Raw genomic sequence first — 16,625 nt, 5'->3', positions numbered from 1 at the left:
TAAAGCTCCGGCTTGGAGTACTGGTTATTCATAGTATTTAATGTATTCATAGTGAGCTTGGTGATGTTTTCCCCTCCCACTGTTCAGAGAAATTTGTCATAGAAGTCACTTGCTTCCCCCCATAAATTAGTGTGAAAGTACCAGGTTTTGCCCTCTAGATGCCACTGTTCCTGCTATTGCCACATCTCTCTCTCTCTCTCTCTCTCTCTCTCTCTCTCTCTCTCTCTCTCTCTCTCTCTCTCTCTCTCTCTCTCTCTCTCTCTCTCTCTCTCTCTCTCTCTCTCTCTCTCTCTCTCTCTCTCTCTCTCTCTCTCTCTCTCTCTCTCTCTCTCTCTCTCTCTCTCTCTCTCTCTCTCTCTCTCTCTCTCTCTCTCTCTCTCTCTCTCTCTCTCTCTCTCTCTCTCTCTCTCTCTCTCTCTCTCTCTCTCTCTCTCTCTCTCTCTCTCTCTCTCTCTCTCTCTCTCTCTCTCTCTCTCTCTCTCTCTCTCTCTCTCTCTCTCTCTCTCTCTCTCTCTCTCTCTCTCTCTCAATCTCTCTCTCTCTCTCTCTCTCAATAAACACACCATATCAAATGGTAAGTTACATGAAAAGATTGAGCAGTAGAAAATTGGGTGTATATTAGAAATTGGTACTGTAGAAGGAAAGAGTTCATTACCCTAAGTTCCGATTGGGGAGACTAGAGACCACAGGCTAGTTTAAATAGAGGTAGAGCAGGTCTTACCTTATGTAGACAACCCCGCTGTGGGTGATTCTGCGCTGCCAACCTATAGGGACTTCAGCCGGGGGCGGCTTCCCCTCAGCACGGAGCCCCACCTTCTTGATTCTGTTCATTGTCCACTCCTTAGGTCCGCACAACTACACCCTTGCGATGTGAGATATCACAAGTCTGTCAGAGCGCTCAGACTAGTGTGCGTCATCCTGGGGTCTCTCAGGAGTAAACTGACCAACCAAGAGAGGATGAGCTACAACAGCTTCGCTGCCGGAACTGCCAACTGCCAATCCCACCGTCGCCTGCCTCTTTCGTGGACAGGTTCACTGTGGAACCAGACTTTTGAGGCCCTTCGTCCCCATCCTGTTTATTGCCGACATGTTTAAAACCCCATTTTCATCAGTCTTTGTGAGGAGGCCATGGTAGTCGTGGGGGGACCTGGGGACATTGGGATGAATGGTCTGAGGGAACTTGAAGTAGAGTTGCCCAAGTTACCTCTCTCACAGACCAATGGAGACGTTTCACTTTCAGTTCACAGAATCTTCTATTGGACAAATCTGGATGGATCTGGTCATGATATGATGACGTGAGTTCTGGCTGACACTAACTGCAGCTGCTGCGACCTTAGAACTCATAGTTGCAGGATCCGTCAGCATGACATCATCCCAGAGTTGATAACGGATAAGAGCAGACACTGTCCCATATATTCCAACCTGTAAAACAAGTCAAAAGTAACACGATCAAATTGACTCCAAAAACATTTGGGAATAAATTTATATCCTACATGAATGTGAAAATGGATTCAAAATAGATGCCCTCTGCTGGTGATTTGCAGGATGCGCAAAGGAGGGCTGTGGTTGGTTACATTACCTACTATGACAATTTATCTGTATAAAATGGGCCATAACTTTTAAACTATCAGAGATCCCACTCAAACTTTGATATGTCCATAGAGTATATTATGTTCAACAATATATTTAAAACATTTGTATTATTTTTTATATAGATGTTTATATTTTTCAATATTCATAAATTAATATTATTTATCTAAATACTACTAATATTACAGAGCAAGCTGTAAAGCGTCACATGACACCAATTTTTACTTTGTAGCATTTACAGATGAAACATGGAGTCTTAATGGAGAAACACACCCAGATGTCCAAAATATACAATCTCTTGAGTAATTATTTCTCAATTATGCTTTAACATAAACATTTAAAATATATATCCTTCTTCCAAAGGACTATTCTATTGAATACATTGTGAAAATTCCCCAAAATATGGTGAGTTTTTGTCTGGATTTCGTGAGGACTCACAGGCGTTCCACAACATTTGCATAGTACCCAATAATGTCAAATCAAAGTTCACTGGTCAGTGTACACAGACTTGCAGGCATTATAGCAGGTGCAGGGAAATGCTTATGTTACTAGCTCCAATGTCTCGTAAATAAAATAAAAAATATATATATAATCAACCGAAAACAAGAAACAACAATCCTAAGTAGATATATAAGAGTGAGCATGGATGAAAATCCACAATATGGGGTGTGTATAGACAGTATATAATTTGGAAAAGAAAATGCTATGTACAGAAGTAGGGATATTAGGATGTGCCATGTCGAGAATATATTATATAAACAGAATAGGAGGTAACCAGCATTCAATGGGCTGGGCTGAGCAGTGCTGAGCAGGGCTGAGTACCAGGTAGGTAGCCCGGCTAGTGAAAGTCATGTCAAAAAACGCTTTTACCGGTGTGTTGTAATATTGAGGACCCGGCAAGCCAGCCTATTCCCTATAATGTAAACTCCAACAGAAATAACTTCAAATCTATAACTTCAAATTAAACCAAATGTTTTGCACTCAATGACTACTCGTTTCAATTTATTTTCAGCCATCTTACAAGCCAATACTTTATAAATGTATTATTACAAACCAGCTAGCCAACTAAGCTTCTAACACTAGCCCTGCCAGCCTTCTAACGTTACGTTAGCATGGAATGAGTCAGCCAGTTGCTATCAACACCTAGTTTACAGCTACATTAAAGTAAACCAAAGTTTTGGAAATGCATAACGCCATCTAACCAGTTATCAAAGAATATTAGCTACACTGACTGTACAAAACATTAAGGACACCTTCATAACATTGATTTTCACTCCCCCATGAGGCCCTCAGAACAGCCTCAATTTGTCGGAGAATGAACTCTTTAAGGTGTCGAAAGCGTTCCACAAGAGATGCTGGCCCATGTTTACTCCAATGATTTCGACAGTTGGCTAGATATCATTTGGTGGTGGACCATTCTTGATACACATGGGAAACCGCTGAATGGCACACATACAGAATCCAGGTCTCAATTGTCTCAAAGCTTAAAAATCCTTGTTTAACCCGTCTCCTCCCCTTCATCTACACTGATTGAAGTGGATTTAACAAGCAACATCAATAAGGGATCAATCGCTTTCACCTGGTCAGTTTGTCATGGAAAGAGCAGTAGTCCTGAATGTTTTGTACACAGTTTTTTTAAACCTTTATTTAACTAGGCAAGTCAGTTAACCTGTTACTCCTACCCCCTACTTTTTCGAACATTCTGTTAAAAATCACGTAACATTTCAGTGCCCTGCTGCTCATGCCAGGAATATAGTATATGCATATGATTAGTATGTGTGGATAGAAAACACTCAGACGTTTATAAAACTGGTTAAATCACGGCTGTGACTATAACAGAACGTGCGTTTCATCGAAAAGTGCAGGAAAATCTGATCACTGAAAATGGAAAAATATATCCATGTGCGACTTGAACCAATTGATAAAGGTGAACCACATTTAATGGGGCTGAGGTTGCAATACCTACAGCTTCCACACGTTGTCTAGAGTCTTGTCATTTGCCTACTATTTGTTTCTTGGTCAAACAGACGCAAGGCAGCGCATTTCTTCCGGTCTCCGTCCGGATATTTTGGTTGAGATTACCCGGACATTATTTCCAGACAAACAGCTAAAGAATATACTTCGCCTCGTGATCAATTTGATCGCTTATTAACGTTTACTAATACCTAAAGTTGCATTACAAAAGTATTTAGAAGTGTTTTGTGAAAGTTTGTCGACTTTTTTAATTTAAAAAAATGACGTTACAAGACGCTATTTTTTTCCGTTTATCACAGTCTTCATAGATCGATATCTAGGCTATATATGGACCGATTTAATAAAAAAAAAGACCCAATAGTGATTATGGGACATCTAGGCGTGCCAACAAAGAAGATGGTCAAAGGTAATGAATGTTTTATATTTTATTTGTGAGGTTTGTGTAGCGACGACTATGCTAATTATTTTGTTTACGTCCCCTGCAGGTCTTTTGGGGTGTTACATGCTATCAGATAATAGCTTCTCATGCTTTCGCCGAAAAGCATTTAAAAAATCTGACTTGTTGCCTGGATTCACAACGAGTGTAGCTTTAATTCAATACCCTGCATGTGTATTTTAATGAACGTTTGAGTTTTAACGAGTACTATTAGCATTTAGCGTAGCGCATTTGCATTTCCAGATGTCTGGTGGTTGGTGCTTTTAAAACTAAAAACAAAATACGAGTGCAGGCTGAGTTAGCTACCAAAGCTAAGGGGAGGCGGGTGCTTCACCTGGCCAAAATACAAAATGGATAGAATCCAGATGTCAGTCAGCTAGTGCGCTAGCACGAAGGAAAGTTGAGAAAAGTTAGAAATCTCCCATAGCCTACTTCACAGAGAACATGCAGAAAAGTTGACAAATCAAAAGGAGAATAGATGAGGTACTACATAGAGAGCAAGCAGGTATGATTTTCTCTTTCGTTTTGAGCCCAATGGTAAGAAAGCACCAGAGCATGCCATGCAAATGGGTTCCCGCTAGAAAGCACAGCCATAAAGTCAGTGTATAGCATGGGATGTAGCTAATGTAAGCCAGCTTGAGTGAGCTCGGTAGCACATAATATGAACTCGGTAGCAGAGTAGATCCTCCATATGACGTCAAGAAATAGTGCATTGTGAGTAGTTTAGATGTTTTCCGGAAGTCAATAAATATGTAATAACCAAAAAACATAGCTATGTTTGTACTTCTGGGTAATCAGATGGTACTACAACTCAAGTCTTTGACCACATGGGTGAGAAAAACTCATGCTTCCTGCTCTTTAAGAGCATTGAGCCAGTAACCAAATGGGTCGCTGGGTCGACTCCCAGAGCCGACTAGGAGAAAAATATGTCGATGTGCCCTCGAGCAAGGCACTTAACCCTAATTGCTCCTGTAAGTCACTCTGGACAAAAGTGTCTGCTATATGATCAAAATGTAAGTGTAGTTCTGGCTCATATGCACCCGTACCATTTCTGTCTGCTAGATGGTAACAGAGTGAACAGACCGCTGTTGCTTCTTCTTGACCATGGTGTCGGTGTGGTGGGACCAATTCAGGTCCTCAGTGATGTGTACGCCAAGGAACTTGAAGCTTTTGGCCCATTGATGTGCATAAGGGCGTGCTCCCTCTTCGGTCACCGCCAGGGCTCTAACCTCCTCCCTGTAGGCTGTCTCATTGTTGTTGTTAATTAGGCCTACCACTGTCGGGTCGTCACCAAACGTGACGATTGAGTTGGAGTTGTGCGTAGCCACGCAGTCATAGGTGAACAGGGAGTGCAGGAGGACCTGAGCACACACCCCTGTGGGGCCCCCTTGTTGGGGATAAGCATGGAGGAAGGGTTGCTGCCTACCCTCACCCCCTCAGGAAGTCCAGGATCCAATTGCCCAGGGAGTTCAGACCCAGGGCCCTGAGCTAGGTGGGATGGGGCGGTGTACACAAGGATCCGTATGCAAATTTACACGCAATTTGAAGTACTGTAGTGTTTTAGTAGTACTGTAGTGGTAGCTGTATTAGGGTATATGCTGAGTGAATGGTTAGAAAATCATAATGGATGCCATCGTTTCAGGCACTGATGTCACTCTGAATACCGCTATAGGGCTTACTCATACTTAGACAGGCACTTCGCCGTGGTGACGATCTACCTCCTCCCATCCCCCTTTTTAATCAAGCCCTCCACGGGCCAATACCTTATGATGAGATCACCAGTGGCAACAAGATGGTAATATACAGGGGGACTGTGCAGTCTTTATTAGTTTTCTGTTTACCACAGCCATTTCTAGGTGGGTGGATTTGGAGGGCATAGTATTTGATTTTTTATATTTTTTAATTTTCTTATTTCAACAGGATACTTGTGATACTGTCATATGAATGGTCAAATCGGTCTCATATCTCTCATAACCATCAGAAACCTTGGGCCAAAAAGACATTGTGAATTCCCTTGCTGAAAGTGTAAGGGTGACAATGGGCTGCCCACGGGTTGAAACACTCGATAGCCCTTTGTGTCTGCTGGACTGTGGAGTGCTCGGTTTTCGCCGCCTGGCCTGTCATACCGACAACTTATCCATAACTCTGGGGCAAAATAAACATCAGCACTCTGGTATTGCATTACAGAGAGTGTGAATCACACTCGCTGTGCACTTCCTGTGACGGATGACTCATCCACACAGCCAAGCGTGCACAGAAAACGCTTGGAATTAAGGCTAGGGCTCCTTCCTTCGCCTAGATACCAATACCAAATGCCTTGGTATTAAATCAGAGTACAGCATTCACATAACACATCCATATAGAATTGCTCCATGTATGAGAGCAGTGTTCGTCAGAACTGTGGCACAGTCAGTCACCCTTGGGATGTCTGAAAGAGGACAAACCAAGAAAAGCAAAGGCTAATATTCAGATCTGATTGCTAGCCTAGATAACTGTGAAAATAAAGGATGGCACAGTGTGACTGAAACCTGCACAATGTCAATATAATCACAAGTATGGAAATAATATTGTACAACAAACATTGAATGTTTGTGTAATTTGAGGCTATACCATGTTTTACCCTACATAGTATGTGGGCCTGAAAACAAAAAGGCACATTTGTGGAGCCCGATGGGCCTACTACTCCCTCCACACATGATAAATCACCCACAAAAGAGTGCATAGCTCTCTAGTGTTCCACCACTGTTCCATAGCTTGGAGGGAAACAGAGCGAGTTGAAAAATAGGCCAGTCTGTCTTGGATGCAAGGTAGCAGTCCCAAAGGGGGGAGTGGGAGGGCTCAGTGGTAGATTCAACAGCTCCAAATATTTTGTCAGTGTATAGTTTCAGAGACACAGTACATGGACACAGTATCTCTACCTGTGATATTGTGAACAAACAATCCAATTCCATGCCAGATGAGAAAAAGGGTTGACCAAGTATAGTAGAACAAAATGTAATGAACCCTTAATAACCATTGAGAGCTTAGCCAAAAATAATGGAAAGCAGGCACACTCTGCCTAATCAGAAATCTGCTTCAATGTTTAATGACAGACTCAAATGACACATGGTTATAAAAACAGAAGGTGGAATTCCATTGCTGGCTCATGCCAGCTACATTTACCTGACAGCCTGACGCGTTACTGGACATTAGTAGTCTGTCTGTGATAAGTATGAGGTTGGAAGGATTTCAAGGCCACAGTCAGAGTGGAAAGAAGTTAGTCTAGTACACACTCTTTACCTCAAGGGAACCAGTAGAATTCATTAAAACATTTCCCAAGGTTTAGCAGAGGCCTAATGTAGGCTACATAAAACTCTAGCATTAGGGAAAGGGGGATACCTAGTCAGTTGTACAACTGAATGCATTCAACTGAAATGTGTCTTCTGCATTTAACCCAACCCCTCTGAATCAGGGAGGTGCATGCAGAGGGCTGCCATAATCGACATCCACGTCTTCAGCGCCAGGGGAACAGTGGGTTAACTGCCTTGCCCAGGGGCAGAAAGACAGATTTTTACCTTGTCAGCTCGGGGATTCGATCCAGCAACCTTTCAGTTACTGGCCTAACACTAACTATTAACCTTATGTTATTTCATACATTTTTTATTTATTTCACCTTTGTTTAACCAGATAAGTAAATTGATAACCAATTCTCATTTGGAATAATGACCAGGCCAAATGGCATAACATTGCAACAGTGAACAGGACAACACACAATACCACCCCAAACAAAATTTGGGAAGGTATTCAGACCCCTCGACTTTTTCCACATTTTGCTACATTACAGCCTTATTCTAAAATATATTAAAATACATTTCCTTCATCAGACAATACCCCACAATGACAATGTAAAAACAGATTTTTACATTTTTTTTGCAAATGTCTAAAAACTGAAATACCTTATTTAGATAAGTATTCAGACCCTTTGCTGAGACTCGAAGTTGAGCTCAGGTGCATTGGTATTCCTTTGATCAACCTTGAGATATTTCTACAACTTGGGAGTCCATCTGTGGTCAAATCAATTCAAAACCAAGCCATGAGGTCGAATGAATTGTCTGTAGAGCTCCGAAACAGGATTGTGTTGAAGGAACAGATCTGGGGAAGGGTACAAGAACAAATGTCTGCAGCATTGATGGTCCCCAAGAACACAGTGGCCTCCATCATTCTTAAATGGAAGAAGTTTGGAACCACTGAGACTTTCCTAGAGCTGGCCGCTTGGCCAAACTGAGCAATCGGGGGATAAGGGCCTTGGTCAGGCAGGTGACCAAGAACCCGATGGTCACTCTGACAGAGCTCCAGAGTTCCTCTGTGGAGATGGGAGAACCTTCCAGAAGGACAACCATCTATGCAGCACTCCACCAATCTGGCCTTTACGCTAGAGTGGCCAGAAGCCGCTCTTCAGTAAAAGGCACATGACAACCCACTTGTAGATTGCCAAAAGGCACCTAAAGTCTCTCAGACCACGAGTAACAAGATTCTCTGGTCTGATGAAACCAAGACTGAACTCCTTAACCTGAATGCCAAGTGTCACATCACGTCTGGAGGAAAACTGGCACTATCCCTATGGTGAAGCATGGTGGTGGCACCATCAAGCTATGGGGATATTTTTCAGTGGCAGGGACTGGGAGACTAGTCAGGGTCGAGGCAAAGATGAACAGACCAAAGCACAGAGAAATCCTTCATGAAGTCCTGAGCGCTCTGGAGCAGGTTCTCAGACTGGGGTGAGGGTTAACCATTCTAAAAAAACTATTTTGATTTGTCATGATGAGATGTGCAGATTGAGGAGGGAATTTTTTTTTTTGAATAATGCTGTAATATAACAAAATGTGAAAAAAGTCAAGAAGTCGGAATACTTTACGAATGCACTGTATATACAAAAGGTACAAATTCATCAACTGTAACGGCTTTCTTGTAGTGAAGGAGATTCGGACCAAAATGCAGCGTGATGATGCGCTAAACAGGCGGGAGACTCCGACAGCGCAGGAGAGGAGAAAGGCTCCGACAGCGCTGAACAGGCGGGAGGCTCCGGCAGCGCAGGAGAGGAGAAAGGCTCTGGCAGCGCTAAACAGGCGGGACGCGCTGAAGGCCTGGTGCGTGGTGCTGGCACTGGTGGTACTGGACCGAGAACACGCACAGGAAGCCTGGTGCGGGGAGCTGCCACCGGAGGACTGGTGTGTGAAGGTGGCACAGGATGGACCGGACCGTGAAGGCGTACTGGAGAGCCTGAGAGCAGGACTGGCACAGGATGTGCAAGGCTAGGGAGGTGCACAGGAGGCCTGGTGCGTGAGACTGGCACAATCTTCACCAGTCGACTAACACGCACCTCAGGACGAGTATGGAGCGCTGACCCAGGTGCCATCAAATCCCAGACATGTTCCGTCGGACGAATATCGTACCTAAAGCACCAAACTAGCAACTCCCTCATTACTCTCTCCTCCAATTTCCCCATTAACTCCTTCACAGTCTCTGCTTCGCTCACCTCTAACACCGGCTCTGGTCTCCTCCTTGGCTCTTCACGATAAACAGGGAGAGTTGGCTCAGGTCTGACTCCTGACTCTGCCACACTCTCCCTGAGCCCCCCCCAATACATTTTTGGGGCTGACTCTCGGTCTTCCGTCCGCGCCGCCATACCTGCTTCGCCAACTCCATTCTCCGATAACCTGCTTCGCACTGCTCCAGCGAATCCCAGGCGGGCTCTGGCACTCTCTCTGGGTCGACCGCCCACCTGTCTATTTCCTCCCAAGTAGTGTAGTCCCGATATGGTTGCTCCTGCTGCCGCTGTTGCTTCTCCTCATACCAGCACCTCTCAGCTCTCGCAACCTCCAGTTTGGGGCGGCGATATTCTCCAGGCTGATCCCAGGGTCCTTCTCCGAACAATTCATCCTCCCATGTCCGTTCCTCTTTTCGCTGCTTGTTGACACGCCGCTTGGTCCAGTTGTGGTGGGTGATTCTGTAACGGCTTTCTTGTGGTGAAGGAGAGTCGGACCAAAATGCAGTGTGATGATGATTCATGATATTTTAATGAAGGAAAAACTATACATGAAGATAATACAAAATAATGAAATGTGAAAACCAAAACAGCCCTATCTGGTGCAAACACAAAGACAGGAACAATCGCCCACAAAACACTCAAAGAATATGGCTGCCTAAATATGGTTCACAATCAGAGACAACGATACACACCTGCCTCTGATTGAGCACCACTCCAGACAGCCATATACTTTGCTAGATAACCCCACAAAACAAAACACACCACAATAAACCCATGTCGCACCCTGGCCTGACCAAATAAATGAAGACAAACACAATATATTACAACCAGGGCGTGACATCAACTATACAATGAGACACATTCACAGTAGGTTGGAGAAAAGACCACGATAACTGGCCAAAAAAATGGCAACAGAGCAGACTTAAATCATGAGCAGGTATATTAATAGGCTAACATGTGAATGTCATAGGAGCACATAAAATTGAGTCAAATTAATTAAATTAACCATTTTCCCATCCTAAAAAAATAGGAATAAGCTAAGGCTGTGATTTATTGTCAAACTGGATAAGGTGGTCTTAGAAAACATTTAGGCAACTAATGTCTTTTATATTTAGTTTTGTTTAAATATTTAGTTAATTTGTGACCCGTCTCAAGAAGCTAGGCGTAGGTCGGACGCCACTATCTTACAAGAGGCAAAACATGTTTCCTTTTTTGCTTTTCAAAATGTGTTTTTTCTTCCGGAACATGTGAACTTTCATGTGCCTTATTAACAAAATTGTATCCAAAATATAAAAAGACCATTTCAAATTTTGCTACATAAGACCGAATCGAGGCTGTGGGTCACAATTGCAGGCAGGCAGGCAGGCAGGCCACTTGAAGTCAGAAGTTTAAGTACACTTAGGTTTTTCAAACACTCAACAATTTCTTGTTAATAAACTACAGTTTTGGCAAGTCGGTTAAGACATCTACTTTATGCATGACACAAGTAATTGTTTATAGACTAGATTATTTCACTTATAATTCACTATATCACAATTCCAGTGGGTCAGAAGTTGACTGTGCCTCTAAACAGCTTGGAAAATTCCAGAAAATTATGTAATGGCTTTAGAAGCTTCTGATAGGCTAATTGCCATAATTTGAGTCAATTGGAGAGGTACCTATGGATGTTTTTCAAGGCCTACCTTCAAACTCAGTGCCTCTTTGCTTGACATCATGGGAAAATCAAAAGAAATCAGCCAAGACCTCAGAATTTCCAATAGTACGCAATATAAACACCATGGTACCACGCAGCCGTCATACCTCTCCGGAAGGAAAGGCGTTCGGTCTCCTAGAGATGAACGTACTTTGGTGCAAAAAGTGCAGATCAATCCCAGAACAACAACAGCAAAGGACCTTGTGAAGTGCTTTGAAAGGTTGGTAATGGCTCACATCAACACCATTCTCCCAGAAACCCTAGATCCACTCCAAATTGCATACCGCCCAAACAGATCCACAGATGATGCAATCTTTATTGCACTCCACATTGCCCTTTCACACCTGGACAAAAGGAACACTTATGTGAGAATGTTGTTCATTGAACGCTGAGCTGTAGTCAACACCATAGTACCCTCAAAGCTCATCACTAAGCTAAGGATCCTGGAACTAAACACATCCCTCTGCAACTGGATCCAAGACTTCCTGACGGGCCGCCCCCAGTTGGTGAGGGTAGGTAGCAACACATCTGCCACGCTGATCCTCAACACTGGAGCTCCTCAGGGGTGCGTGCTCAGTCCCCTCCTGTACTCCCTGTTCACCCACGACTGCATGGTAGCGCACGACTCCAACACCATCATTAAGTTTGCAGACGATACAACGGCGAGACAGCATGTAAGGAGGAGGTCAGAGACCTGGCCGGGTGGTGCCAGAATAACAACTTATCCCTCAACGTAACCAAGACTAAGAAGATGACTGGACTACAGGAAAAGGAGGACCAAGCACGCCCCCATTCTCATCGACGGGGCTGAAGTGGAGCAGGTTGAGAGCATCAGTTCCTTGGTGTCCACATTAACAACAAACTAGAAAGGTCCAAACACACCAATATTGTCGTGAAGAGGGCACGACAAAGCCTATTCCCCCACAGAAAACGAAAAAGATTTGGCATGGGTCCTGAGGTCCTCAAAAGGTTCTACAGTTGCAACATCGAGAGCATCCTGCCTGACTGGTTGCATCACTGCCTGGCACGGCAATTGCTCGGCTTCTGACTAAGGCACAACAGAGGGTAGTGCGGACGGCAAAGCACTACCCTCAGGGGCAAAGCTGCCTGCCATCCAGGACCTCTACATCAGGCAGTGTCAGAGGAAGGCCCTAAAAATTGTCAAAGACCCCAGCCCTAGTAGAGACTTCTCTCTTCTACCACATGGCAAGCGGTACCGGACTGCCAAGTCTAGGACAAAAAGGCTTCAGTATTTACCCCCAAGCCATAAGACTCCTGAACAGGTAATCAAATGGCTAACCGGGCTATCTGCATTGTGTCCCCGCCACCCACCAACCCCTCTTTTACGCTACTGCTACTCTCTGTTCATCATATATGCATAGTCACTTTAACCATATCTACATGTACATACTACCTCAATCAGCATGACTAACCGATGTCTGTATGTAGTATGTCTTTTAACTGTTGTTTTATTTCTTTACTTACCTATTGTTCATCAAATACCTTTTTTCCACAATTGGTTAGAGCCTGTAAGTAAGCATTTAACTAAGATCTACACCTGTTGTATTTGGAGCATATGACAAATAAACTTTGATTTGATGATGCTGGAGGACAGGTACAAAAGTATCTATATCCACAGTAAAAACAAGTCCTATATTGACATAACCTGAAAGGCCGCTCAGCAAGGAAGAAGCCACCACTCCAAAACCGCAATAAAAAAAGCCAGACTACGGTTTGCAACTGCACATGGGGACAAAGATGGCAATTTTTGGAGAAATGTTCTCTGGTCTGATGAAACAAAAATAGATATGTTTGTCCATAATGAGCATCATTATGTTTGGAGGAAAAAGGGGGAGGCCTGCAAGCCAAAGAACACCATCCCAACCGTGAAGCACGAGAGTGGCAGCATCTTGTTGTGGGGGTGCTTTGCTGCAGGTGGGACTGCTGCACTTCACAAAATAGATGGCATCATGAGGAAAGAAAATTGTGGATATATTGAAGCAACATCTCAAGATATCAGTCAGGAAGTGAAAGCTTGGTCGCAAATCAAAGTTGTGGCAAAATGGCTTAAGGACAACAAAGTCAAGGTATTGGAGTGGCCATCACAAAGCCCTGACCTCAATCCTATAGAAAATGTGTAGGCAGAACTGAAAAAGTGTGTGCTAGCACAGAGGCCTACAAACCTGGACTCAGTTACACCAGCTCTGTCAGGAGGAATGGACCAAAATTCAGCCAAATTATTGTGGGAAGCTTGTGGAAGGCAACCCGAAACATTTGACCCAAGATAAACAAGTTAAAGGCAATGCTACCAAATATTAATTGAGTGTATGTAAACTTTTGACCCACTGGGAATGTGATGAAAGAAATAAAATCACTCTACTCTTATTCTGACATTTCACATTCTTAAAATAAAGTGGTGATCCTAAGTGACCTAAGGGAATCTTTACAAAGATTAAATGTCAGGAATTGTGAAAAACTGGGTTTAAATGTATTTGGCTAAGGTGTATGTAAACTTCCAACTTCAACTGTATAACCATGGAGAATGACATTCACAAATGATCCATTTCTGTATAGTACAGATCGGGGACCCATTCTGTTACCAGGTGTTATTCCACTTTACTTAATCTAGATCAATAACCAAAATAGATATTTTCTAAAGTTTCATTTCATAGCGGACACCCCATTCTTTCTGTGGACATCTTAGAGCATTATTTCAGAGTAGATTTTTAAGTTCTTGGTAAACATGGTCAAACTGAGATCTTACCATCATTCTGTTACCAAACTTTACATATGCACTCTGAGTAAGTGTGTTTTTGTAAAAATGTTCAGTGCAAGTTGTTAAAAGTAGTCCTTGTGCATAGAGTTATGATTTGTTGAACGTTGCAATCAATGGTTTTTGTTCACATAATGTTAAAGTGAAAAATCTGAGTCTCTTAAAGTGGAATTGCCCAGTTCGGGTAATATGTTTTTGAAGGAGTGTGGTGGGATGAATGTGTCAAGTTTTTTTGGGTCTTTTGCAGCTCATTCCAGTCATTTGCGGCAGAAAACTGGAATCAATGACGGCCAAAGGAATGACCAGTGTGATCTCTACCAGAGCACAGGTTGCTATTGGTAGTGGAGATGGAGTGAGCTGAGGTCAAGAAGGGACTTGCCTATGAGGTACTTGTAAATTAATTGGCATTTTTACTGGTCAACGGATGCTGTTACCACAGCAAAATGAAAGCCGTAGAGACAACTAGGAATGCAATACTCAGTGCCATCTCCATTCTAATAACATGGTTGAAGCATCTTCTCATTGTATCACGGCAAAATGATAGCATTCTGCCCATCTGCCCAGAAAATAAAGCCAAGTGAGGTAATGAGTCAAACCTTTTAACTAGATTACATTGAGACACCCTTCCATCAACAGACAGCAGAGCCTCAGTTTCATTAGTTTCCATGGTACGTATGAAAGAGCACCTCTGCCTTGTGTATCATGAAGGATTCCCACATCTCCCATAAACAGAATGTCATTGAATTGGTTTTGCTGTGTTGTGCCATAATTGGAAAGGATTCTGCATCCTTTTTTAAGATTTAAGAAACAGGGAAAGTAATAAGCGGTCCGGTGGGATGTAGCCTTTTGTTGTGCTATGAGAGGTTAAACTTCCTCCCAATAGGCTTGGTGGGTATACCGGAGTATTGTAAAATGTGATTGTTACGCAACAGGACAGTTAACATGCGCAGCCTGCTAATTATCTATAGACTGTTTCAACTTGTGAATTTCAAATTATTCTCTAACAAGTTTTATTTTCTAACAGTTTGAATTGAGGTGTGTTCCACCTGCTCATTAATTCGCATAGAAGTAGCCCATTTCAGCATTGAGGGCAATTTATGTCTGAGGCTTTACTGAACCAGACAAACTTCTCTCTTCGAAGAGAGCCCACGCACTTCACTAATGTTTCCGCTGATCAAGACATTTGCACAGTCTTGCACGAATTGACACATTTTCTGGCTGGCGCTTGCGTTGCCTTACTTATTATTTGTAACGAAAAAATTACTTTGGACATGTATGCTTTCCTATCAAAGTAAGTGCATTATTCTCTGTATATATCATGTTGTCGTTTCTACGGTAGCATGAAGTATGTATGCATTTACAGTTCTATTCATGTTTTCAAGTACTGGTGGCAAATAATGCATTCTCATTATTGCATAGATTGTAATGGACACCTATGATGCGTGTAAAATACTTCTTTGAAGGTTTTACTGATAATGAGCTAATGCTAAGCTATTTGCCAGCTACGTGTGGTGCCATGTTTGTTGACATTGCACAATGATTTCTGGGTGTCACGTAAACGTCTGTCAGACATTTACATTACATTTACATTTAAGTCATTTAGCAGACGCTCTTATCCAGAGCAACTTACAGACCAAAGATTTTATAATGAGGTGAAGGAATGGTTCACTCATCTTCCGGTGTAAACTTCAGGAAGTGAAAGATCGTAGTTGACATACATGCATATTGCAAACAGACCAAACTCATTTTGTCTCTTTAGTTGACACAAAAAAACAATGGCACGCACAAACTACCCATCGTCAGATTACTTTCCATTTCTACAAAGTGTTTTACTCAATTTGGATCAATGAGCTCACCCGTGATATGATGAATTCTAAATAGTAATTGCTATTAGATAATTCATATTGTGGTTTCTGTCAGCTAAGATTTGTCTAAATATGACCTTGTGTTACATCAATATTTCCTCAGTTAGCGCTAGCTAATGTAACCTACATTTTCCAGTTTGGATGAATGCGTTATGCTGTCTTTACTTCGGTGAATGTCTGAATATTGCATTCAGGACATAACCTTGTAAGGACTGTGTTTGTGCAAAATGTTTTGGTGAAAAAACAGTGTGGCTAGCTCAAATGCTGACTGTTCGGTCAATTGAAGCTGGATGTTCTAATCAAACCGGTTTGAGCGTACGCTGCAGGGACCATTGTAGAATGATCACACCCGTTTGTTGGTACGTTGGAAAATGTTAAAGTATGGAAGTCACAACTTTTTTACCTGCTAGATATCTTATAACTATTAAGTTAACTTTCTAAAATGTGCTATATGCCCTGCAGTTGACGCTGGTTTTTACATAATGTATATTTACTTGTTTATTATTCCGACCACATATCCATTTGTTGGCAAAGTCAATTATTTTCTCAAAATACTTACTTCATGTTTGCTACCAAATACTAAACAGCAAACCAATCAAAACTTGTGTACTATCCAGGTACCCTCTCTGCTGATCACGTCTGCCACTCACGTTCTCCGTATCGAAGGTACAAAACACAGCTGATTACATGGGTAAAGTATGTTATATTTGTAACCTATTTAGTTATAGAAAATTGAAACCAACAATGCAGACTGTAAAATAACTCCC

At 42.6% G+C, this 16,625-nt stretch overlaps 1 protein-coding gene across 5 annotated transcripts in view; it reads right to left on the bottom strand.

Moving 5' to 3' along the window:
- Positions 1-16,625, bottom strand: part of LOC124043938 (methyl-CpG-binding domain protein 5-like) — a 57,117-nt gene that overhangs the window by 15,375 nt on the left and 25,117 nt on the right. For all 5 annotated transcript variants that reach the window (XM_046363100.1, XM_046363103.1, XM_046363104.1 and 2 more), the window contains exon 2: positions 722-1,422. In XM_046363100.1, the coding sequence (XP_046219056.1) occupies positions 722-831 (110 nt within the window). In that variant the 5' untranslated portion in view covers positions 832-1,422. The remainder of the gene's footprint in view (positions 1-721; positions 1,423-16,625) is intronic.

Source organism: Oncorhynchus gorbuscha, linkage group LG09 (assembly GCF_021184085.1).
Source record: "Oncorhynchus gorbuscha isolate QuinsamMale2020 ecotype Even-year linkage group LG09, OgorEven_v1.0, whole genome shotgun sequence".
NCBI lineage: Eukaryota > Metazoa > Chordata > Actinopteri > Salmoniformes > Salmonidae > Oncorhynchus > Oncorhynchus gorbuscha.
This window is presented reverse-complemented; position numbering and strand designations above follow the sequence as displayed.